This window comes from Dunckerocampus dactyliophorus, chromosome 7 (genome assembly GCF_027744805.1).
Source record: "Dunckerocampus dactyliophorus isolate RoL2022-P2 chromosome 7, RoL_Ddac_1.1, whole genome shotgun sequence".
In the NCBI taxonomy this organism is placed as follows: Eukaryota; Metazoa; Chordata; class Actinopteri; order Syngnathiformes; family Syngnathidae; genus Dunckerocampus; species Dunckerocampus dactyliophorus.
The window spans coordinates 1,993,250-2,019,260 of NC_072825.1; the positions used below are offsets into that span (position 1 = coordinate 1,993,250).

The following is a 26,011-nucleotide window of genomic DNA, read 5'->3' on the forward strand; positions in this document are numbered from 1 at the left end:
CAAACCCTGTAACATAAGCTGGGATATGCTGCATCTACCAGAGAATCTGAGTCACTCAGACAAGTGTTTGCTTTTTTTTGTTTTGTTTTAACAGCATTTAGTATTACGACAGTTACCTTGTTGTAAGTGACGCAGGACAACAAACAGCCTTGCCTTCCATTGTACACTTTTAATGTGCTTTTTTTTTTAAAGAGAAAAAAACCTCTTGATGTCCACTTCCTGTTTGTCAGAGGCCACATGACTCTGAACCTAAAAAGTTGGACGACGGCACTAAAAAGGTCCAAAGAGATATATCTGGTTATTATTACTCTATTGTTACTATTATTTGTATTTACATATTTTCATATCTATAACAGATGCGATGGTGCGTCATGTGTAAACTCAGGCCGTAGAAAATATTTGGCAAGAATTAACGCGAGGAGTCATGGTACACGCATAGAAACATGGGTTTCAGGTGAGGGGGGTCCAAAATGTAACCGGCAAGTCATTATCCTGGAAGAGCTGTTTCACAAGACTGGAAAGGTCCAGTGTTTGAAAATGTTTTGGTAGAGTTTGTGGACTTTTTTTTTCCTTTAAATGCCAGGCAAGGCTGCATCCATCTAGGCATTCATCAGCTGTGCATGTACGCGTGTACATTTAGTGCAATGGGCTACCTCGCTAGTCAACTGTGGCTACTACCTATGGCTGCTATCCTATAAAATGGCAGTTTGGACTTAAAGACATTTTTTTTAATCTGACAACATAGTTTTTTTTTTGTCTGACATTGTGATGATTGTTTTTTCAGGTATGAACATTGAAAATGATGCTTGCCGGCTCATTCAGAGGGAATGCATTTGTTACTTTTTGTTTTTTCCATTTGACCTACCCTGTGCTGTTACTGTCAGCCCTTGGCAGTGAATCTCCTGTTGTGTCCAGCTACATGTACACATAACGATCCCTCGAAATTGTAGCCGCTGTTTGTCGTTAAAAACCCAAAGCAGAGTTTGGGTTTTAGATGAGGGACCAAAACAGACTGTAAAGACGAAAATGGCGAAAAGTGGATATTGCACAGGGGGTTCAATATTGCACTATAAGCACGCTGACATTTACATCAACATTCAGTTCACACAGGTCATTATTATTATTATTATTGTTGTATATATTAGTATCTCTGTCATCTCTTACATACTTTACAACAGCCTGCACAACAACCACCCAAACTATATACTTTTCCACTAAACGGCACCGTTCTACTTGCAGGTACACCCAGGTAGCTATATGGGCGACGTAAACCACCGCTGGATGCGCTCCAAACACAAAAATGATCAGGGCTGCCCCTGGCCAAATTGGGGCCCTAAGTAGATTTTTATTTGCACCCTCTGCCTTAAGAGGCAGCAGCTGTACCATTACACTACCAGATAGGATCCGATATCTAATTTTTCCGCCTGTATGGGTCCTTGTTTTGGATCATTTCTGTGTTTGGACGTTGCTGCAGTCATCGTACAATAGTTGAGCTGATGCAACATTGAAGGATACACGCCTACAAATGCCAACAATGCTAACAAAGCTAGCTTACCCTGTTGCTGTGCTATGACGCTCCAAAGTCTCTACTTTGCTTCAGTATCCTTATGAGAGGACACACCTCGTCCTCGTTGTTAGTGTGTCTCCGTCGGACTGACGCGTTCAAAGTTGTACGAGTAGAGCCGAGCCAGTACCGTGCAGTGGAAAAGGGGTGAAAGAATTGAGGCCTCGCATTAATTTGTACATCTTCTTGATTATCCTGCTCCAAACATTAACGTGTTCTGTTGGCAGAAGCACAGAATAAATGTGCTGTCTGCAATAAAACCAAGAAAAAGTAGTGGACAGGTTCCACGTAGCCGTACACTTACATACATACATAAACTTGCACATGCATAACTCTCCAAAACACAATTGTAGGGGGCAGGGGGTTAGGGGATCTACAATACCATGATTGTGCTTTAAATTGACAATACAAATGAACCATTTTTGAAATAATCAATGCTAAATGAATAAAGGTGAATGAAGGTGGAATTCAGGGGACTCTTAAGCTGTTGTTCCAAAACACTCGCCAGCCCCACCCCACCCCCGGTTCACCTCCCCCCTTCGAGTAGTAGCAGTATGCTAAGGTTATTGCAGCACCTGACCCCGCGTTTCCGGTAGTTTGAGAGCCAGGAAGCTGCCGGCCGCCAGCGCCCCTGAGGCGAACATTATGGGAACAGCCTTGGTGATGCCCACGAAGGAGGTGAAGATGCTGATGCCCAGCACGGCGGCTAGCTTGCACAGCGCATTGAGGAAGCCAAAGGCAGTGGTTCTGAAATGACGCAGAGAGAGCGATTGATTGTTTGGAGCAATTAAACACCCAAATAAGTTGTTTTTCACAGAAAGAAATACAATAGAATAGAACAGAACAAATACAACAACAAAAAATACAATAGCTATTCATGTGCATCTATTTACCTCAATTTAACCACAAGGGGAGCTGAAAAATTTTAAATCAAAGATTTTTCATTTCAGAATAACACAGTTTAACCGTTCCAACAAGTAGTGCGAATGTCTTTGAAATTAAAACTATTGACACATTCAGTTGCGTCATCCAGGCCAAGCACCCAATCAGAGTAGTTGAGCATACATGACATCATGTCACTGGTGTCAAGGAGCATCGTGTTTGTGCTACCTCTTGTCAGACGGGTAGAGCTCTACGGTCAGCACATCCAGGGCGTTCCAGGAGGCGATGCTGATGCCTCCGAACAGGCAGAGAAGCGCAATCATGGCCGACTCGCTGTTGCCAAAGGACAGGAAGAAACAGCTGACGCACGAAATCACGCTGGATCCCGCTGGAGATGAAAAACAGTCACAAATTGAGGACATTTCGACATGTGAGTTCTGGAAAACAACAACTTTTGATAATCTTACCCAGCATCCTGAGTCGTCCAATCTTGTCCATGAGCAGTGCAGAGACGATGTTGCCCGGCAACACAGCCAAGGTGCCCAGGAAGCTGACAAAGTACACCATGTAGGCGTTGTTCTCATCACTGATGTCGCTCAGCAGGCAGCCCTCTTTGTTGTGCAGGAAGGTGCTGTTGATCAGCTTGCAGTTGATCAGCCTGTACTTGAACAGATCTGAGCATGGGGGACATCAGAAAGATGGATATCAGTGATCAGGCTAGCAACACCAAGCGCACGCCGTGGAATCTCTTTGTAGATGTGCTGATTGATCGTCTATGGCAGGACCTCGCAGTGAACGATGCCCCTCACATCCAAGAATGCTATCAACATCAACAGTCCTGGAACTTTTCTGACACACCTTGTGCACACACAGTGTTTCTTTTCCGCGTCTTCAACACCGAGGTCATTACCATTGCAACCCACGCAGTGTGGAGGATGGGATCACTTGCAAATGAAAAGTAGTGCGGACAGCAGGGTTTCAATATCAGCTTTGATGAGCAAAGTCAGTGTGCTTGCTGTGTGAACATAACACCTTAGATGCTATAGACCAGTTCTGGTTGTGTCCAGACAGGACAAAGTATAAAAATAAAACTATGCCAAAGACTGTATAAATGAATGCAGACATCTTTTTATTTTCAACAACCAGTTACATGTTAAGAATATAATTTACTATGATGGTCTAAAAACATTTATACAATTGTCCTTTAGGCGCTTGAGTCCAATAGTGAAAAGAAGAGGCACACTATCCGAATAAATTTTGTTCAGCATCAGTTTGTCAATCATTGGAGTTGAATTCCTTAGTGGGTCCATAGACGGGAGTATCTGTCCCCCTTGTGGTCTGATGAAAAGTATAAATTCTACAATGGCACATCCAGGTCCAGTGATTCTATATCATCTGAAGATGTCTTCTCATCCAGACTCGATCAATGGATAATTTGACTTGTAGAGGAGACAAGACTGAACTCGGGCATCCAGGAGGAAGTCAAGAGTTGCTGCTCAAAAGGAACCACTTGTGGTCGCTCCTACAACTCCTGGTGATGGGTTGGGGTCTGTCCATCCCAGAGGATACCCTAGAGTATACCTAGGACACACTCCATCACAGCTGATATGGGAAAGCTTCACTATCCTCGCAGTGGAACAAGAAGAGGTGGGCGAGGGCAGGAAGTACTGCCCCATTGACATGGATACATTTAATGAATGGATAGATACAGACAAGACCCTCCTGTATTGGGGGCACAATACCTTGGTTTTAGATCAGTAGAATGATTGGTAGAGCCCTGAGAAAGTCTGCCTGGAACTATTCTCCACAGTCTATAGGATGGATTTTTTGCACCACGTTGTAGTGGGCCGCAGCTTTGGTGACCATGTGAGCACCTCAAATCCTGACTGATCAAATGAAACCAATAATCCCAGTAAGTGGTCTTCAAGTGGTGTGATGCTTTTAAGACTGTAGTTGACAGTGGTGAAGTCGTTGGATCAGTTGCAGTGTCCAAAAAAAGCCACATCTGCAGCATAAAGGAAGTATACGGGGTGAAAGGTGTCTGGATTTGAGTATCTCAAGGAAGCGAATAGAACAGAGGCAACATGACAGAAGAGGGGAAGAACAAAAAGACAATCACAAGCTTTTCATGCTTCAACAAAAAGATTCCCATTTCAGATTGGAGGAAAACTCGAGCCACTCTTTGCAGTTGTAAGGAAACAGTCACAGAATGACGGAAGATAATCTGGCATGGAGGCAGAGAGACTTTTTTCAGCCAGTTTGTGAAGTGCATGACTTTAGGTGTAGTCATCAGCCTGCCCCAATACGGACTTGCGGTCCTCCAACAGGTGTTGAAAAGTGTACAAAGAAACATTTCGCCCTTTTTGGACAACTTTTTGAAAATGGGCAGGGGCACAGGTGGCTGATGCGATTCCGTCTTGCCCCAAAACATCTCCTCATCTGAAGTGGGTTCCTGTGGAGCATCTGAGTAAGTGACACAGAGGAACTCCCCCAGGTTGGGGTCGGCTCGAGGGGTCACTGAAGAACAATATCGGTCGACCGATCGGCCTTGTGTGTTCTGATTCTGGAAATTTGCATTGGGAGGGCTCACATGGGTTTTCTCAGAAACTTGAGGGGTCACTGAACGCGGATGTGGATTGGCTGATTGACCTTCCCCTTCCCGATTCTGGAGAGTTGCATTGGGAGGGCTCACTAGGAGTTTCTCAAAATCTTGGGGGTTTACTGAAGAAGCATCTGGGTCGATGGATTGACATTCTGCTTCCCAATTCTGGAGATTTGCATCGGGAGAGCTCACAAAGAGTTTCTCAAAAACTGACACAAAGTGCCCAGATGTAGGAGAACCCCAGTACTGGCCAGCAGCCTTGGTCACCGCAGAACCAACAAGGGCACCCAAAATCAACACTGGCATTTTGGAGCAGCTTCTTGTACCAACAGTGCACTACTTCCACTCTACAACTGTTACAATCGACGATAATTCTAGCAACCATTAAACTCCTCTGGCATCTTTGACCGGTAGCAACATTAGAGCTCTTCGCTCATGTCAAGAGAGTGGGCGTCGTGATGTCATCAACATGATGTCATCACCATGACGTCAGCTGTGATGAGCGGAGGAGAAACAGCCAGATACCCTACCATGGTGGCTGGTGGCTTCTGAACAGAAGGGTACTCATGTAACAGATGGAAGCAAACTTAGCTTTGCCTTGTAAAATTAAGCCGATACAGATACCCCACCAATTTTAGTTGTCAGATCAAACACAATAATTACTTTGTTTATGTCTTTTACCTTTTTAAAAATCCTAGAATTAATCATTCTATTTAGTTACCTGCAGTTTACTATAGTCTACGGCAGGGGTCACCAACGTGGTGCCCACGGGCACCAGGTAGCCCCCCATGACCACATGAGGTGCCCGCAAGCCTGCTTTTCATTCAGGTTTTCAGTTAATGATGAAAGAAGAGTAGAAAGAAATGCATTCTGAAATACAACATGTGAGTTGTGGACACCAGCATTGTGTTCATGTTCTGGTAAAACAAGCTTATTCGCTTTGTTTGGGTTTAAAATAAGCTCTGAAAATAAATGTTACAAAAATGAGTAGCTCTTGGCCATTTTCATTTTGTAAAAGTAGCTCTCACAAGGAAAACGTTGGTGACCACTGGCCTACGGGGTGTTGTGTAAAAAAGCAAATAACCACTGGGATCTCAAATTTAAAACAAATGGAATTAACAGCTGTCGCTGTAGTCATCCACTTGATGTCATTATTTTTTAAATTAACCCTACAAGAGGGCAGTAGCTGCATTTGAAGTTTGATGATCAGCATCCAGCAGCTGCATCTACCTCTGCATGCATATTTAAAATGTAGGTTGCGCCACTCAGCTGGAGGTTTGTTTAGTTTTCAACATTTATTGAACTTGATTTCAAATGTACTATTTCCAAACATGGTCTCCTACCTGTGTTGTAAAAGAGGGTGGCGATGAAGGTGCAGTTTTTGAAGAAGGTGTTACTTGAGGTGATGTCCTCAAAGTAACACTCCTCAAACAAAGAGTCCTCAAACACCATGGATTTCATTTTCAGGTTCATGAACCTGCGAAACAAATAGAAAAAGAGAAAGGAGGAAAATGCAGGAATGCTGAAACTCTTTGGTATTGTGATTGTATTAATGACTCACTTGTCATTGAAGTACTCTCCCTGGCGGTGGACCTGGTTCTCCAGGGTGAAGTTGAAGGTGACATGTTCCACTTTCTCCTTGACGAAGACTTTGGTGCGTGATGAGTACTCCTGCTTCTGAAGATACTTGATCATGTCGGGGAACCACACGGTCAGACCGTAGTAGCTGCACAAGAAGTGCTTGGATGAGCTTTTCATACACGATAAATGATTTCCAGAAGGAAATTTCCAAATTCTACCCTCATGATTTTAGGGGTGGGCTTTCCAACAGTACCGACCACAACCTTCTATGACCCCGAGAAGTATCAGAGGCAAGATTTTGCTTGTTACTTACCTGAAGGACATAGAGAACCAGACGGCCATCATCATGTAAGTGGTGCGACGGTACTCAGGTGAGAAAACAGTCTGGAAATTGCTCCACACCTGAGGGATCATACGCAACAAAATGTCAACATTACACATGCACAACTCCAAAAACAAGAAACTTAAAGCACCTGATGAAAAAGCGAGGTGAGCTTTATCCTCCATTTCTCATGCCAGGCGGCGCCGTCACCCAGGTTGACCAGCTCGTCCATCTGCTTCACGGTTTTGATGGTGGTCACCTACGTGGAAAAATAAGCATTTACATGAAATCAATGAAAATATTATGAAACATACGATCTAATGGACAGCGTGGAGACAATCCACTTACAGAGAAAACCCTCTCTGGGTAACCTTTGGCCCTCATGTTAGTGTCATGGACCTGCTTCAGAATCATCCAGGCCTCGTCGTGCTTCCCATTCTGGAGAAAAACACCATAAGAGTTATCGTGAAAAAGTAGAATTAACACAATGCCCCACCAGATTGTTCTTTCTTTATGTCTAATGCTTCAGTTGAATGCTGGTCAATGTGGCCAGCTATGAGTGACCCCCTGTGAACTCTGCCTATCAACAAGGGGCCAGAAAGAAACCTTTGGACAAAAGAATTAAACTTTGCAAGGGCACAAACCGTACCCTTCCACAACCTCAGGAAGTATGAGAACCAGGATTTGGTGGGTTTCAGGCGTTCTCTCCAACTTCCTGTTCCTGCTGGTTATGCGTGAGCCATATGAACTCAGCCCAGCAACAAGGGGTCAGAAATAAACCTTTGGCCCGAAGGTCATACATGGAAGAATTTAACTTTGCCACAGTACAAGTTAACCTCAGGAATTATGAGAACCAAGATTTTGGGGTGCCCCTGTCCAACTCCCTATGAACTCTGGCAACAAGTGGTCCTAAATTCCATTTAACTTTGCAACGACACAAGCCATACACTTCTACGACCACAGGAAGTATCAGAACCAGGATTTAGGGTGTTGAGGGGGTCTTTCCAACTTCCTGTCGCTGCTGATTAGGCCGTTTGCAACGGTACAAATCAACCGCAAGAAGTATCAGAATCGGGATTTTGAGGCATTTGGGGGGTCGCCCCAGCTTCCAGTTCCTGCTGGTTATTGCAGCCTGGTTATGAACTCTGCCCAGCAAAATGGGCCATGCATTAATTTGTGACTCGTGTCCATCTACTGTACATTACTGAACTTGGCAACGGCACAAATTATACCCTTGTAGAACCTCAGGAGGTATAACCAAGTTTTGGGGGCGTTTGAGTGTGTCTCTACAACTTCCTGTTTCTGCTTGTCAGGCGTGAGCCCTATGAACTCTGCCTAGCAACAAGGAGTCTGAAATAAACTTTTGGACACAAGGACATACATGGAAGGGTTTAACTTTGCAATGGTATAAATCAACCTCAGGAAGTATCAGAACCAGGAGTTTGAGGCATTTGTGGGGGTCTCGCCTGCTTCCATCTACTGTACATTAATGTCTGTTCAAATTTAATTTCATTGCAGTTGGAGGAGAAAATTTAAACCAAAAAACATCAGAACTTGTGGAGTTTCTCGTGGAAGTCATTTTCAGACATAAAAACACCCTTGCTTGTAAGGACACAAATGTGGTGCACTTTCATCATTTTGCACCATTACTTTTCATTTGCAAGTGCAACCAAAATGTACATAATGTGCACAAGGCTGACCTCCAGGTAGAAGCGGGGGCTCTCAGGCATGGTGCTTAGGGCTGAGATGGCCGCCACCGAGGGGAAGGCGCACACCAACACGAAGACGCGCCAGCTGTGGAACTGGTAGGCGGAGCCCATCTGGAAACTCCAGCCTGCAGAAAGAAAAATCTAAACTAGCACATGAATCAAAAAAGGAAACAATATGACGGGTCCCTCACCGTAGTGAGGGATGATGGCCCAGGCCATGGCCGAGGCGTAGATGCCGCCAATCATCCAGAACATGCAGAGCCAGCTGAGATGTTCTCCTCGCTTCTCCTGAGCCAGGAACTCAGAATAGTAGGAGAAGACTATAGGGATGGAGCCCCCGATACTAGGGTGGAAAAGGACAACACAATCTCAACTTTGCACCTGCAGTCTTCCTCACAGCCAGCAGGAGGCATCAGTGACACTGAAGTTCTCACCCAACACCAGAGGCCAGGCGGCAGAAGAGGAAGGAGCTGTAACCCTGGACGAAGGACGAGAAGAAGGCGAAAACGCTGTTGATGGAGAGAGAGATGAGCAGCGTCTGCCGCCGGCCGATACGGTCTGCCAGGCCGCCCCACACGAAGGCCCCCACCATCATTCCCAGGTACACGATCAGACCTGAGGAGTGAAGACAAGGAAGCAAAATGTGGTTTAGAGGAGGACATATCCAAAGAAGTCATAGCGAGGCTAAATAGCAAAAATGGTAGAAAGGCAACAGCGCCATTGTGGCTCGGAAGATAAACTCTTGAAAAACTTTAACCAGTTTTACACCTCCAACAAGAAATAGTGCAATAAAAGAAATGATCAGCCATATTTTTGTTTCCATTTGAACAATAGGCTTGGAGGTCCGACCTGGTGAGTAGTCTGACTTTCTAGCTGTCTTAAATGCATCTTAAAAGGTCCCTTATGATTATACTGTATATACACTCTATGATACTATATAATATGAATGTAAAAGTGACTATATGGGTGTTAGTTCATGTCTAGAGGGCTCTAATAGTCCTCAACGTATTTAGAAGATCGTAAAGAGACTTTCTATGCCATAACTACGAAAATTTTTCTTTGAAAAAGGAGTCTTACTTTGTGGAAATACACTTGTCAAGGTCGGGTCTGGAACCAATTAACCACAATAAACGAGGGATTACCGTATATTTCAAAAGTGGATAAATTGCAGACACACCGTCGGAGACAAACAGGTCAGCCTCAAAGCTACAGACACAACGCTGTGTTCCTAGTAGGGCTTACTAAAAGCATTTTTAAACTGTCTCAATTCCAGCATCCATCCATCCATCCATCCATCCACCTCTTCCAGTTTCACCGGGGGGACACTGAGGCGTTCCCACTCTAGCTGTGAGACATAATCCCTCCAGCGTGTCCTAGGTCTGCCCCGGGGTCTTCTCCTGGCCGGGCATGCATGGAACACCTCACCAGGGAGGTGTCCGAGAAACATCCGGACTAGATGCCCGAGCCACCTCAACTGGCTCCTCTCCATGTGAAGGAGCAGTGGTTCTACTCTGAGCTCCTCCTGGATGACCGAACTTCATAGGGTGACTCCAGCCACCCTACAGTGGAAACATTTCAGCCGCTTGTATCCGCGATGCCGTCCTTTCGGTCACGACCCAAAGCTCAAGACCATCGGTGAGGGTGGTAACGTAGATCGACTGGTAAATTGACAGCTTTGCCTTCAGGCCCAGCTCTCTCTTCACCACGACGGTCTGGTACAGCGACCGCATTATTGCAGACGCTGCGCTGATCCGCCGGTCGACCTCACTCGTGAACAAGACCTCCAGATACTTGAACTCCTCCACCTGCGGGAAGATCTCATTACCAACCCCAATTCCAGCATCAAGGCTACATTTTGGACAATAGACTATTGTGGGACATCTGACTAATTTAAAATGGGTGAAAACAAGTTATGGGAGGCTAACAGCTGCCAACCCCAACACTGAAGTCAGGAGTCAAGAAGTGGGAGTGTCACACACTCATGTGCGCTGCTGACAAGTTGCTAATAGAAACAAACAGCTCTCTTTTGTCATTTAGCACCACTCACATCCTGCCTCCCTCATCCCGGCCGCCATCTATCATCTCGCCGTCTGTGGTGATGCGCTCTCGCTCTCTTACACACACACGCACGCACACACACACACACACAAATGCCGGCTGGCCTTATTGACATCCTGTCAACAACCTTCTTGCTAGCTGAGCAGCAGCCTGCGTCGCTGTGAGCTAATAAAGAGAAAAGAGCGTCCCGGTGTGACACTGGTGTTGAAATGCTTGTGCAACATCTCAACTCTCACCAAAGTGTGGCCACTGTGCTTTTGACTGTTGAAAAGATGAAAATCGGGGAGGTCTCCATGACAACAAAGACAACACAATGTTGTTGGGATTGCATCATGCTTCCTATTTAAATGAATGTGGAGCATCCTAAAGCATCAGTGCCAAGATGATGACTTTCACTCTCCTCATCGACGGATTGCAGGAAACGCTCTCTTGTGCATTTCAGCATATAACTTGTGTGTGTTGCTTCGGAGGTGTGTGTGCCATGCATGTGTTTCACTGACAGAGAGGGAGAGAGAGAGACGCAGTGAGACGACGCATTGCAGCAACGTGACGACAGACAGACGAGCAGAGTGACCAGCTGCATACTGGTGAGAGTGATGAAGGGTGATGGGTGGGGGTGGAGGACCCATCACCCTTTCAGCAACCCCCGCCCCCCAGTTATTGCCAGCTACGTTGATCTGGAGCAGCCTCTTGCTCACACAGATCCAGTAGAGCCAGCGTTTAACCACCTGACTTGTACACACAACGCAGCAAAACATATAAATATTGCCACAAAAGTGCGTGCTTTCCGATCGCCGAACAAAAAAGATATGCACTGGTACTGTTAGCTTAGCGGTCACACTGGTATTTTCATCATGCATAGAACGTCATGACTTTCATGACCTAACTCAAATAAAAAATACCAACTGGGTTGGACATGTAGCTTATTTTTATATTCTGCAACATTTACCAGCTAAGATTTCACCAAAAGCTTCTAAAAGATACTTTTCAGGATCGCCTCACACACAGAGGGAGAGAGCAAAGCAGAGAGACAGCACTTCCAGTACCTTTTCTCTTACGTATTTGTCACTTTTGCACGCTTTTCGCTATCGTTTCAACACTGGTCCATGTCTTTGGGCTGTGTGGCGTTCAGATTTGAGCTCAAGTCCGAACCGAAACACTTGCAAGTCTATTGGCTTTCTTGCCGATATCTGATACACTGATATTGTCCAGCACTTCATTACCAATACTGATATCAACAAACTAATGTTCAGTGACATGTGGCGTAATGAATGAACACATGATGCTTCTTGACTGTGATGCATTTCACAAATAAACAGTTTGTAGCAAATGAGAACTAAAACTGTAATAACTTGTCTGGTAGCGACAACGGAACATGTCTTGCTCACGATAAAAAAGTGATAAAAGTGTAGAAATACGCGATCATAGATCAAATGTACAGCATACATGTATCACCGTTTAAAACAAAAAGCCCACAATTTTTACATGTTTGTCTTCAGGCTTCACTTATCATGTTTCTTCTTCCTCAAGTGTTGGGATTTCACACTTTGCCCGGCGGGCCTTGAACGCACTGTAGTTGCTCATGGATGTCTTCCATTATCATTAATTAGTGGTGAGTAGCTAACATTGCACAGGGTTTCCCTTAGGGTTTTTTGAAGCTGTGGTGGTGGGCCCGCATGGGAGGCGGACTGCCGCCGCTGTGTCGTGCCGCTGCTGTGTCGCTGTGGCAGGATTTTTTTTTTAATATTTAAATTTACTGTCATAATGTCAACATTAGGGTCGTTTTCACGGGCTTGAAGAAGAAATAAATGAATGAACTTTAGATACCTTTCTCTCGGCCTTTTCTTCCTCTCCTTATCTGTCAAGTGCCAACAGGGCAGACAGGTGATTCTGTCACTGACCTATTTCTTGTAAATGATCACTTTTTTGAAATTAATATTTTTATTTTATTCTCATAAAATTACAGCTGTTTTTTTCATTTCTGCTTTTGATTTTTTTCCCCAACTATTTCAACTTTCTTCTTGTAATTTTTTTCTTATGATATGAATATGATCTATACTATTTCTCTATATTGTACCATAATATTACAAGTCAAAAAACATCACATCCTTTTTCTTTAATATTTCAACTTCATGCTGCTAAAATGACAATGATTTTCTCACAATATTACAACATCATGCTTGTAAAATTGTGACTTTTTCTTGTTAGAATACAAATTTTTCTTGTAATATTTGGACTTTATGCTTTTAAAATTAGAGCTGTTTTTTTCCATTTCAGCTTTTTTTTAATTTACTTTTTCATCTTTCTTCTTGTAAATTTTCTTTTCGTAATTTATTACGAGAAGAATTGAATTTATTGCTTGATTTATTTATTTTTTATTAATTTATTCCTCATAATATTTGGACTTTATTCTTGTAACATTAGAACTTTTTTATTTGTTGTTATTATAAGAATTTGTTGTTTTGTTTGTTTAAACTTAAAAAAACATCTTTTTTCTTTAACATTTCAACTATATGTTACTGAAATGAGCTTATTTTTTCTCATAATATTACAACCTTATTCTTGTAAAATTACAACTTTTTTGTGTAAAATTAGGATTTTTTTTGCTCGTATTACATCTTCAGAAAGGCTTCCAATGTATCCATTTTCGCTGCTGTTGGTATTTTGTTTTTTAAATTGGTTTTCTTGAGTTGTATCGTATGTACAGAATGTGCCGCGGGCCACACTTTGGACACCCCTGGATTATGCTGGATGTTCAACGGGTTCTTTTTTTATCTTCCAAACATTTCAATGATTTTGTTTCAAATACGTCTTTAACAACAAAGCAACACCTGCGCAAACACAACTTCCTGTCCCCCTCATTCATTTGAGGCAAAACAAATAGTCAAGAACAGAAAGCAGTGGTGACAGGAGCAGGATGACGAAGGCACGGAGGAGGAAGTGGGGGAGGGGAAGATGGAGAATGAAAAAGAGAGAGAGCGAATACGATAAAGGACGATGGCGAGTCTGTGACAACGCTCCCGAAAGGCTCCAGGGTGTGTGCGTGTGCACGTGTGTGGGTGTGTGTGCGTGTTTGTCGAAGATGCGTGTCTCACTGCAGGGTTGTGCGTGGTGCACACAAGGGGGGGAGGGAGTGAGGATGACTATAAATAGGAAAGAGTTTCCCCTCCTATTTGCAAGAGAGCACCCTCCCTGTGTGAGGATCTTTGATGCTGGAGGTCGGTCGGCCATCACGACCACGCTGAGCGTCCACAAGGACGACTCAAAGAACACTTCAAGCCTCGCGCGTGATGACACATCTTAAAGGTGGCAGGCCTCACACGGCGTTTCTTTACTTCCACAATCACCCCCGCCAGGCACAAAAGCGTGTTGGTTCGCAGGGTTGACACGGAACCCATTTCATTAAATTATTTAGAATTTTCCCCAATTTGAGTGACTATTGCATTCATGGAACACTGTTGTACCGTTTCTGATGGGTTCTGTTGTGTTGCCTCTGTTTTGTTTTATCCTGTGATGTCCTGAGAGGGCGGTGCCACGAGGCGCACCTGTAGCCACTTTGCCATTAGGGGTATTTAGCTACCTGGCTTCAGGAGGAGGACATGGGACTGTACTGCTTTGTCTGTACTGTTTGCTACCTGAGACACACCAGAGTTCTGTCTGCTTGCCTGCCTACCTACCTACCTACCTACCTACCTACCTACCTACCCACCTACCTACCCACCTACCTACCCACCTACCCACCTACCTACCTACCTACCTACCTACCTACCTACCCACCTACCTACCCACCTACCTACCCACCTACCCACCTACCTACCTACCTACCTACCTACCCACCTACCTACCCACCTACCCACCTACCTACCTACCTACCTACCTACCCACCTACCCACCTACCCACCTACCTACCTACCTACCTACCCACCTACCTACCCACCTACCCACCTACCCACCTACCTACCTACCCACCTACCTACCTACCTACCTACCTACCCACCTACAGTACCTACCTACCTACCTACCTACCTACCTACCTACTTACCTACCTACATACCTACCTACCTACCTACCCACCTACCTACCTACCTACCTACCTACCTACTTACCTACCTACCTACCTACCCACCTACAGTACCTACCTACCTACCTACCTACCTACCTACCTACCTACCTACCTACCCACCTACAGTACCTACCTACCTACCTACCTACCTACCTACCTACCCACCTACCCACCTACCCACCTACCTACCCACCTACCTACCTACCTACTGTACCTACCCACCTACCTACCTACCTACCTACCTACCTGCCTACCTACTTACCTACCTACCCACCTACCTACCTACCTACCGACCTACCCACAGGTATTAGTTGCTCTTGTGTCTACCCCTACCAGGTAATCTGTATGCTAGTCTTCTTAGTTGCCTTCGTCATTTTTTCCTGTTGCTGGTTTTTCTACAGTGCCTTTTTGTTTTTTGATACCCTGTTTTGCACCGTCTACCTCAGTCGGTTTATCCACACTATTTTTCTGCAAAGCCCTTGCTCTTTGTGCCCATTAAAAGACTCGTGCTGTGTGCAGTGGCGCAGCGTATGGGATCCTTACCTGTAAAAACCGTAACATCTAATAGCCGTTTAATTAAAAAAATAATAATTAGAAATTAAAAAGTCAATGACGCCAGCCTTGATGAATCAGGAAGTAGCCCGCTACTTAACAAAAACAACACAAATTAAAAAAAAATCTTCAAGATTCTTTAAGAAAAATATTTGAAAATGGTATTTTTGGGGAGTGGGGGGTAAAAACAAAACACTCGCAAAATTTGGAGCAACAATAAAGAAATTGACACATTTATTTCCCCTCCTTTCGTGAACTATTTGGCCTTGGAGGAGGCTTTTCACTGACAAATACATACAATTTAAATGATTTAAAAAATGTACTTAATTGAATACATTTATTTCCAATATATATATTGGAAATAAACAGTATGAGTTCTTTAAAATATTTTTTCATAAAGAACTGCTCTACATAAACCATAAAATACATTTCCTCATGCTAACAGTAGTACTGTTTTTTAAGTGGTTTATTGTTAGATTACATTATTTTGTCTGACTGTGTTCCTGCCGCCTCTCCCTGTCCTTTCTGCTGTGTGGGGCAGGAGTTTAGTGACTGTTTCATGTTTTTTATTTTTTGTTCTACTTACTGCGCTTTAAGGCAACAAGCGTGTGTCTGTAGAGGCTCCAGTTTGATTTAGTCTTAAAGGGACAGCGCGAGGGTGGAGGGAGAGGACCCTCACGAGTGAGGTGACGAGGCGACTAATGGAGGCTCGCGCTCGTGTATGAGTCAGCCATGTTGTGTAAGGACGTCACGAGGAGGCGGAGAACATGACGCAAAAAGGACCAGAGAGGAAGAAGAGGCTTGGATGGGATGTGACTGGATGCAGGTGTAACTGATATCGTGGTGGCGGAGGTAAAAGGTGTAAATCTTACCCAGCATGCCCTTGTTGGGCTCCGACAGACACATGTCCTTCTCGGCGCTGGGCAACACGAAGCCGACCACGAAGATCTCCACGCCGTCGGCCATGAGCGCCAGCCCCAAGACGAAGTAGAGCGTCCACTGGAACTTCCCGTGTCCGCACTCCTGCAGGATGGTCTCGTACTGCTGAGCCAGCTCCTCCTGATCTTTTCGCCGCTCGCCCTCGTACGCCGACAGGTCCCGGAACTGCTGCGCCTGCGCCGCCGTCACCCCGTCCAGGCCGCCGGCTTTTCCCGAGGAGTCCCCCCGCGGGATGCCCTGGTACTCGCCCTCGTAGATCTCGTCGTCCTCGTCGTGGCCCTCGGTGGAGTCGCTGTGGCCTTCGTCGTCGTTGGCGCGGCTGTCATTGCGGTAGTAGCCGCCGTCGTTGCCCGGCACGCCGGCGTAGTCGTCGTCGTCGTCCTCCTCCTCGAAGCGCTTGTAGGAACGGCGGGTGTACTCGTCGGCCATTTTGTCCACGCCGCGCCCCACCTTCTTGCCCACCTGCTTCTTGGCCACCTTGGCGATGTCCTTGGCGCCGCGGATGAAGTCTGAGCGGTTGTCCCGGTAGCGTCCGTCGTCGTCCATCTTGGATGCGGAGGAGGTGGCGGTCGGGTTTTGCTGTTCGGGGGTATCAGGAGCGGCCCGAGTGCATGAGTGTTTGACGCGGAGGCCTGGAGGATGCTGGAGTCAGCACCACGGAGAGCTCCCGACACGCTGCAACCTTAACGCTGATGCTCGACCAGCCCAACGCCAAAACCTGAACAAACACAAACGAGGCCGCATTGGCAGGTAATAAGTGCATTTTTAAACAAAAATACATTCTTTCATTGTCTATTCTGCCTAATCCGCACTCGGGTCGCGGGAGTACGGCCTGCTATGGACTGGTGGCCAGCCAATCGCAGGGCACATATCGACAAACAACAATAATGTCATATTTTGTGGGCGGCAGTGGCTCAGGAGGAAACCCCAAGGTTGGCGGTTCCGTCCTTGCTCCCTCCACCCAGTCACTGTCGTTGTGTCCTTGGGCAAGACACTTCACCCACCTCGCCTCCAATGCTGCGCCCACTGGTGTAAGAACGTGATGGAATGTTTGGCGGTGGTCAGAGAGGCCGTAGGCGCCAATTGGCAGCCACCTTTCCATCAGACGACCCCACGGCAGCTGTGGATACGGATGTAGTTTACCACCGTCAGCGTGTGACTGAGGAGTGAATAAATTATGCGTTCACTTTGGGTGCCTTGAAAAGCGCTATAAAGTTGCATCCATGATTATTATTAAAATAAAAAATATAAGTATATCATACATGTAATAATTAATATGTAATAATAATTATATTTTATATAACATTCATATCTTGTGAATTGAAATTATTAATAGAATTATTGAACACACCAGGATGTGACAATTCAAGCCACAAAGTCAGAGAAAGGTCATTTTTGGTACCTAATGAAGTGGCTGGTGAGCCCATGTGGATGCAGTAAGACCTTTTTGCTTTTTCTTTGGCTTTTTTTTTGGGGGGGGGACTCTTATTCCAAAAGATGTAACATAGGCAATGTTGTACTGTTAAGGCTGCTTCACTTCCTTTTACACTTTTATGCCATGTTAAAAAACATTGACTGCACACTTAATTAAGCGTTTATGGTGGCCACAGTTTGGCACCGAAACAGACTGTTTCTCTTTACGTGATTTCATAAGGGAAAAAAGTCTTGTGGACGCTTCCGCTGTAGCCGCTCTAAACACGTTACGCTAACGAGGTGTGAGCTGATAAAACATCCACAACAGTCCAGGAGGAGGATGCCTCGCCGCAGATGAAAGAACGTTTAATTATGTAATCCCGTCTTCTCCCCGTCGAGGAAAAGACGCCGGAGGGAGCACCTGTGTGGCAGACGGCGTGTCTTCTTGAAAAGCAAAAGAGGTTCTGATGCTGAAGCAATACAACATAGCATGGAGGCTAAATGGGCCTTAAAGATATCTGCGTGATTCTTTTCGGGATACGTTGCCGTGGCAACAGCTTGTCAATCACCAAAAAGCATAGCAGTTCAATACTTCATTGGGAAAACCAGCACAATATGATGGCATCCAATACACAGAATAGGACTCATTTAACAAGATGTTGGCTATTACCTCCGCCAAGGCCACAAGAGGGAGGCCAGCGTGGATGTTTTGTTTGAGGATTAGTTACTTGGGCCTGATCGATGCTTTTTAGAGCTTTAAATGTCATCAGCACCTCCGCTATTTTCTGATGGAGATGTCAAGTTGAGAACTTGCAGCACAGCTTCTCCTAACACACACGCACACATGCACACGCACACACACGCACACGCACACACACGCGCACACACACGCACACACACGCACACGCACACACGCACACGCACCAGCTTAACAGCCTCCAGTGCTTCACACTGACATTTCCTAGCAACATTAAGAACATCTGCTCCGAAACGGATCTTCGATTTGCGCTCGTGACATTTGCACTTGTTGGACATCCAAACGTTGCCGACTGCATCGATGCGACCGACACGCTCAGCCAGCGCTGTAAAAAGTAACAGTGTGCTGCATCAGTTATGAGTGACGGTCCCCGCTGTTACCACGGCGATGATGACGATGCTGCGTCATTGATCCAGCTCGCAGTTCGACGCCGGGTCTGACCTCATTAAGTCCGCTGCCGCTAATCAGCTCATGATGCTAACATACAAGCCTGAGGTCTGAGATAGCTAGCGTTGGAAGTGAACAGGGTTCTTGCGTGTGCGTCGTGCTGACGAAACCTCCTGAATCACGCAAACTCCTTCTTGCATGTGGAATAAACAAGATACGACATCATGATATCATGATATCATGATCCAGCATTTGATCACCCAAAACCAACAGAGTTCTTGATTTACCCAAAGCAGGGGGGGTCTTCCAGCGGGGGCTGCGTGGTGAAAAATGAAAGGATGCAACTTTGCCACTTTGATATTTTGTAATGCAACGCACGTAGAGACGCTAAGACGTTACAAATATTTCAAGAAAAAGCGCATCTCAGCTTTTCAGTATCAACTGAGCGTTTTGCTCCTTTTCCCATTTGTTGCTGTTGGTTATTCTTATTTGAATTTAGTTGAATGATTTAGTTTCATTTAGTTTGCACGTTTTCTTCTTCTCGTATCGGCTCGCTTGTGTTCGAAGCCCCTTGAAGGCTTCTGAAAGGATGGGGATGACATTCCAGGGATTGCTGGAAGCGGGAGATGGAAGAACGCTTACAATCTTGGGGGGGATCCGGATCACCGGCTGGATCCTCTAACATTGCCAGACACTGGAGGACCATTCTCGGCGTTGGTGCATGAAACCCCCCAAAAATAGTCAGAGCACTGGGACTTCATTCTCTGCAAATTATACCTTTTTTTCCCCATTTCTGCTGTTTTTGTTTATTTTTGGCTTTCCCCCCCCCCAACTATTTCAACTTTCTTCTCCCAATGATGACTTTATTCCCACAATATTCAAACTTTTTCCCCCAACGCAATTTTCCAAAAATGACAGCTTTAAAGTCTTTTTTTGTTTCTCGTATTCCAACTTTTTTTTATTCCGTTTTTTCTTTCATATTTCAAATCTGTGCCACTAAAATGACGTTCCTTTCACTTATGAAATTACGAGTTTATTCTCCTAAAATTGCACCTTTTTTCTTATTAGAATATAACTTTTTTTCATTTCTGCTGTTGTTGGGAGGTTTTTTAGGCTCCCCCCCCCTTGTAAATGTTCCTCTCCTCATTATGACTTGATTCCCATAATATGATAACTTTTTATGACAACTTTTATTTTGTTTGTTTCTCATGAATATACAACTTTACAAAACAACTTTAGAAAAAAAGCCTTTACTTTTTCATCTCGACGCTACACGAGTGACATTATTGTTCCTTAGAATATTACAAGTTTATTCTCATAAAATTGCAGCTGTTTTTTTTATTTATTTTCACTGTTATTTGTTTTTTTTCCTTCAACTATTTTGACTTTCTCCTTGTACATTTCCTTTTCGGAATTCTGACTTTATTCCCCTAATTTTTCGACTTTCTTCTCGCAGTGTTGTACTTCGTTTTTAAAAACCCTCATAATATCGCGACGTCATTCTTGTTCTTTTTCTCTTAATTTTGTGACTTTATTCTTGTTTGCTATTTTTGTTTACTTTTTTGGAGTTTTCTTGTTAAGTTATATATTTAGCATCATGCCACGCGGCCCCCAAGCAGCGCTATGGATCCCCCCGCCCTAAAGCGGTGCCCTGACTGTTTGGAGAAGATGGTTTGTCAGCTTCAAGCAGTCAAACACCAGCAGGATGGAGGCAATGATCCCAATTTGATCAGTCCGCGTCCTGCCTCCATAAATATCCTTGCGGTATCGATCCGTCTTCATTGGCGCGTCGTTCCCAACAAGTTTCTGCTGTTTCTTTTTCCTTTTGGTGGAAGGAAAGCGTCGACGTTGTTCTTCACACACGATTGACGAGCGTGTTAAACCGCCGAGGCGCACAAACGTCAATAAGCCAACATCGCTTCTCTAAAGACGAGCAGACGCTCTCACTTGCTCTGCTTTGGCCCCACACATACAAACGTTTGGTGCAGATCTGGATAAAGGTGCAGTCTGAGACGGATTGCATCGTGTTCCCCTTTTCGTCGTTACAGTCCACTTGCATTGGGGCCAAGTGGCGCTGTGACACATCCAGCAGTTGCAGAGCTGAGGTGTGTGTGCGTGACATTCGCGTTCTCGTGTCCATTACCGCCACCTGCAGGACTGGAGTGGAAAAGCACTCAAGTCCAGATGGACGTGTTCAGGCTTGTTGTGCTTGAGCAGACGTGGCACTGCGATGAGTGCCTTTCCATGATCACGTGCACGCAGGCAAGGGAAGAAAAGGTTACATTTTGGTGCAGATCCGGCTTTAGGTGCGGATCAAAGAATGTTAGCCTTAGCGGTCGTCTTGAGATTTTTCGGTCAAACGAGTCCAGATGGACATGTTTGCGCTCATTTGGCCTCGGCAGAGGTCGGCAGTCTTCTGAGTACCTTCTCGTTATTTCCACACAGGAAAAGGAAGAAACCGTTCAGTGTCGATGCAGACCTGGCAAACAGCACAGATAAAGAATGCGTGATCCAGCAGATGGCGCCGTGGTGGGACCGACTTTTTAACGTAAATTACCGCCACCTGCAGGAAGGTCTGGGCTTTGCAAATAAGGGAGGAACCTTAACATGTGATTTCAAGATGTGGAAACTCACACGCTTGCTCAGCGTTTGTGATGTTCATCCATCATTTTTCAATCGGCTACTCTGGTCTGATCCATCCGTGATTCATAGCTTGTTTTCTGGGAACCCTCCTCTGTGATTTATGGCAGCAATTTAGAAAGAGAACAAGACTCGTACAGGAAGTGTTTGCTCCAGGATGGACGGACGACCACCCAGGAGGAGCAGCCTGATTGGCTGACTGGGTCATGGCCCCTCCTTCTACATGTCAGCACAGACAAGCATCCTCCCTCACCACCATCGTCCACATCAGAGAAAGTGACGCCGACTCCCAGTGTCCATTTAGGCGAGGAGTGTACGGACTTTTAGCTGCCAGCTAGGAATATGTTAGCTCATCGATGCTAACCGCCATGACAGCGTACGTTCATCGCTTATCCTGCAACCGCATTAACCCCTGCAGACGGAATGAGAATGACAACACCGAGAACTGCCGTTAGCACGTGAAGACACCTGCGACGCGCATGCAGCTCGTGACTGCCAAACCTGCACGAGCCAATTATCTCTCAGCAGGACTCCCGCAATGTCACACGTCCTCGTAAGCGTAACCGATGCCACATATCACATACAGCATAGTAGCATGAGGGAGCGAGACAGGACACAAATGTTAGCAGCGCTAGCATAGCTATGTGAGCTAACGTGCTAACCTGGCATTTTAACGTCATGCTACGTTAGCATATTTGCTGAGGAAAAGCAAAATGACCAAACTTCCAGCTGCCACGTCTGTAGATGACCGACGGAGAGCGTGGCAGAGCTCCAGGATTGATTTGAAGATGTGTAGCGAAGCCTGACTCTTTTTTTTTTTCCCCCCAAAGCGGCGGGCTCATTTAGCTATGGGGCGGGTCAGAGTTGAGTATCATGTCCATGAGGACATGACGTCATGAAAACTTGAAAAGCGAGCGTTGGAGCGCCTCTTCTCTCAAAAGTAACGCAAACAAGCGAGGGAGGTGATCGTGTTTGGTGCCCACAAACACGTAAAACTGATGGAACGTCACTAAAAAGTCACTTTTGAGCTTGCAAGTAGACGATTAGACTGATGACATCAATATAACGAGATGGATGGGGAAGCTGGGGCGGGGTGCGAGGTTGCTAATCAGTTACTCTACTCATCACAATTTGGACCCTTTGGACCCTACCCTCCCCGAGGGTGGGGGGGGATGCTTCCATTGCAATTCAAATACAGAAATACATTATTTGTTAGCAAAATGAGAGGGTTCTCACCTGGCTAAGGTGTGCCAACCCTCCAAGTTTGACAGCTGTGTGATTTTTGCATGAAGCCGCTAACTGCTAACTAGCTAGCACAGCCGTGGAAGATGACGATGATGCTGCTGTGAAACAGAAGCTGCTTGGATGCAAATGAGCAACAATGATGGCGGCCTCAGGGGCAAAGTTGTCAAATGTCGACCCCCCCGGCCCCCCCTCCGACACCCACACACATGCTTGCACATATATAGAAATCCACCATACGTCACGTGTGATGAAATTATAATTAAAACAACCTCCAATGCAGCAAGTGAGAGCTTTTTCAACCACAAGGTCATTTTGGCGCACGACGCAGCGCGGGACACCCCCCTCCCCATCCTAGCCCCCACCTCCCCTCCTCCTCGATTGCGCGCGTCAAAACGTGCACAAACGCAAGAGATGATTTCTACTGGCGACTCCATAATTGATGTGGTGGAGGTGATGGGCAGGCGGACAATTGAGGGCATCCGAGGCGAAACGATGCCCAGCTGCGCGCGTCATGCGCCGGGTGGAAATGCGAGAGCACGACGGTAACCTTCATCCTTCTCTGAAAAACCAACGCAGCCAATTAATTCCTCCGTCGCCGCCATGCTTTAGGTCATGCAAGGTCACAACGTGCACGTTTCTTCAACCTTTTTCTTACCTTTCCAATTCCTGTTTGGACTGCAGTCGTCAATGTCAGCCTCTTCGCTCCGCTCTCACCCTCACAGGACTGGAAGCAGCAGCGACGTCCTGATGGCTGATGACGTAGCAAGGCTGCGCCCTGCCTCCTTCCTTCCTTCCTTCCTTCCTTCCTCCCTCCTACTACACAGCGTCCCCCCTCCCTGCTCCTCTAGTCTTCATCCAGAGGACAGGAAAAGGATGAGGAGGGTGTGAATCAGTCATAAATGCTATAAAGTCATACTGTCATGGCGCATGCGCAGACAGCAGCCTGGTGCAGTGGCGCGTGCCTCTCTCTCTTGTCTGTAATTGGTCACGTTGTTGGCAGCAACCCCCATATGATGCCCCCTAGCGGCGTGAAGGGGAAAAGCCCATACATTTATTGAAGGTGGAGTTGCACGGTTATGTAAACAGGTGAAGCACGACTATAAATCAGTAGAGTTCTTGCTCTGACTCGGAACACAACACACTCAAAGATAAGATACCCTGTTACACATTTGACTGGAGCCATTTTGCGGCTATTTTTGGATTACAGGAGATTCAAAATCGCGAGGGTTCTTGCTTAAGGCTAAAGCATTTTTAACTGCAGATTTATGGCAGAGAACAGCAATGATGTGACATCACTATGACGTGTATCTGTACAGTTAGAGGTTTGAATGAGGCACAATAATAACATCATAATCATGGTATTAACACGGGCTGCTGTTGTGGCCGTACTCCAGCTAAAACGCAACTCTGAATGCCTCAGTCACTTCCTGTCCACACGTCTGGAAGACTTTTACTGAAACACACACGAGCACGAGTCTGATTTATGTCTTAAATGGCTTATTTTCTCTGATAATATATACCATATTGGGTAATATGAGCATAAAGATGACTATAGGGTTGTTATTTCATGTCTGGAGGGCTCCAATAATGTTAGAAACTGCATGCAGAAGGTCGTAAACAGGTTTCCTCTGCTCTAACTATGAAAATATTCATCACGGTCGGGTCTGGAAGTGTTTAACTGCAATAAATGAGGGATTACTGGATTTTGAATGACAGCTGCTTCAAAATCGTTAGTGTTCTTTGCCGGACAAGCAAGATACACGTTTGAGCAAGATCTCTTTAAAAACATGGCTGGCAGAGAAGTGAAAATGATTATGTTGGAGTCATGTGACGTGTTTACTTGCGATATCACAAGTATTTGGGATTAGATGAGGTTCAAAATCAGTTTCCCTCTACCTATCTGTCAGTACCTAGCCATCTATTTGTCTTTCTGAGCATCTATCAGTCAATAGCTGTACCCAGCGAGATCTATCGTCTTCACAGTACAATATGAACGTTTGTGCTTGGTCTTTGTCGACATCTGGTGGTCACTACTGGTCACTGCACCAAGCTGGAGCGTTACTACGCGATGAGTACCATTTTTTTCGGTGTGTTAGTTGGAAACGTACGTCTAAAAAGTGAAACAGCGAGTGAATGCGCAACGAAGACAACATAGTAGAATCATTCATCCATAGTCACGCGTTTAAAAAGAGCATTACGGCATTCTTTCACACACTTCCGGTTGGTGCCCGCCCCTCTCCCCCCGCTTCCATCGACGCGCACACGCGCACGCACGTGCTCAAAGGCTGACGGCTGGGGGGGATCGCATCCTGCTGTCCGCACTGTTAGGACGGACTGAGTCTGCCGTGATTGTGGTTTTGGTCGTGGTCGTGGGTTCCAAAGAAGCCGTGTGATGAGGTTCCGCCCGGAGGAGGCGCATGCCATGCTGCTGGTACCATGACAGCACGGACATGGACCTTCTGTGGAGGATCCTGGCAGCTTTCAGCTTCGATTGTTGCAAGTCTTCATCCTCGACGAGGTGAGCCTTTATCCTCCTTATTAGAATATGATGGTGACATTATATAATATCATATAACTCCCTTTCATCTCATGCTTTTGCTACATCAGTATGTGCATTTTGATGCTAAACACTCAAATTGACTGGGGATTATGCTTGCATAACAACCAGTGTCCAGTGAGGACAACAATAAAACGTAAGAACGTCTTATTGGATCAATCGGGTTGTTATGACAACAGCTATTGTCTGCATCCAAATTCGGAAAGAATGTGGATAAAAATGTGCGTATGCAGTATAAACAAGGGGCAGACATGTTTAATTTCACGTTAAATGAGATTATAGGGCATATTTATCAGTGACGTCATTAATAACGACGATTGATTGCAGCTTGTTCTTATTTGGCCAACACTTTTTTTTAATGATCAGTGACTTTAATATTAGACACACCTGCTACACAACCTAATAAGATGCAGTGCAAGATCTACGTCACAGGTTTGGGCTTTTATAATGATAATGTCAATTTTCTTAATATGTTTCTTATTCTAGTGTGCAGTGAGAGCTGTGTCTAATATTTGGGTTACCATAGACGGGAGTGAATGATGTTGCTTTCATTGTCATTTGTGGCGCCCCCTATGGGTTGGGTTGAAAATGCTTTGGAATATATGCTAGCATACATGTAATACATACACAGTCGTCTCATGCTACATGGCGGTTTTTCAAAGATTTGTGGTTAACTATGGCCTATTAAGAAAAAATGAATATTTAAGTAATTGTTAGTAAGTATTGTTGGCCTTTTTACA

The 26,011-nt window shown here is 45.4% G+C and overlaps 1 protein-coding gene across 1 annotated transcript; it reads right to left on the reverse strand.

The window, feature by feature from the left end:
* Nucleotides 1-51: 51 nt before the first annotated feature.
* Nucleotides 52-23,644, reverse strand: sv2a (synaptic vesicle glycoprotein 2A). The gene is made up of 13 exons (XM_054781036.1): nucleotides 23,370-23,644; nucleotides 16,206-16,990; nucleotides 9,095-9,275; nucleotides 8,852-9,003; nucleotides 8,652-8,785; nucleotides 7,300-7,389; nucleotides 7,103-7,210; nucleotides 6,943-7,031; nucleotides 6,610-6,774; nucleotides 6,392-6,525; nucleotides 2,914-3,120; nucleotides 2,675-2,834; nucleotides 52-2,311 (listed from the first exon to the last, which is right to left on the reverse strand). The coding sequence occupies exons 2-13, from the start codon at nucleotides 16,816-16,818 to the stop codon at nucleotides 2,128-2,130; spliced, it is 2,217 nt and encodes a 738-aa protein (XP_054637011.1). The 5' UTR covers nucleotides 16,819-16,990; nucleotides 23,370-23,644; the 3' UTR covers nucleotides 52-2,127.
* Between the last annotated feature and the right edge of the window lie 2,367 nt (nucleotides 23,645-26,011).

What these genes read in the sequence shown, in the direction of transcription:
- sv2a (XM_054781036.1), bottom strand. Translation starts at nt 16,818, where the DNA reads ATGGACGACGACGGACGCTACCGGGACAACCGCTCAGACTTCATCCGC. An exon ending in CACCCTCTTTTACAACACAG is followed by an intron (nt 3,121 to 6,391) that starts GTAGGAGACCAT and finishes CCCCATGCTCAG; the next exon opens with ATCTGTTCAAGTACAGGCTG. An exon ending in CTCTACCCGTCTGACAAGAG is followed by an intron (nt 2,312 to 2,674) that starts GTAGCACAAACA and finishes GCGTCATTTCAG; the next exon opens with AACCACTGCCTTTGGCTTCC.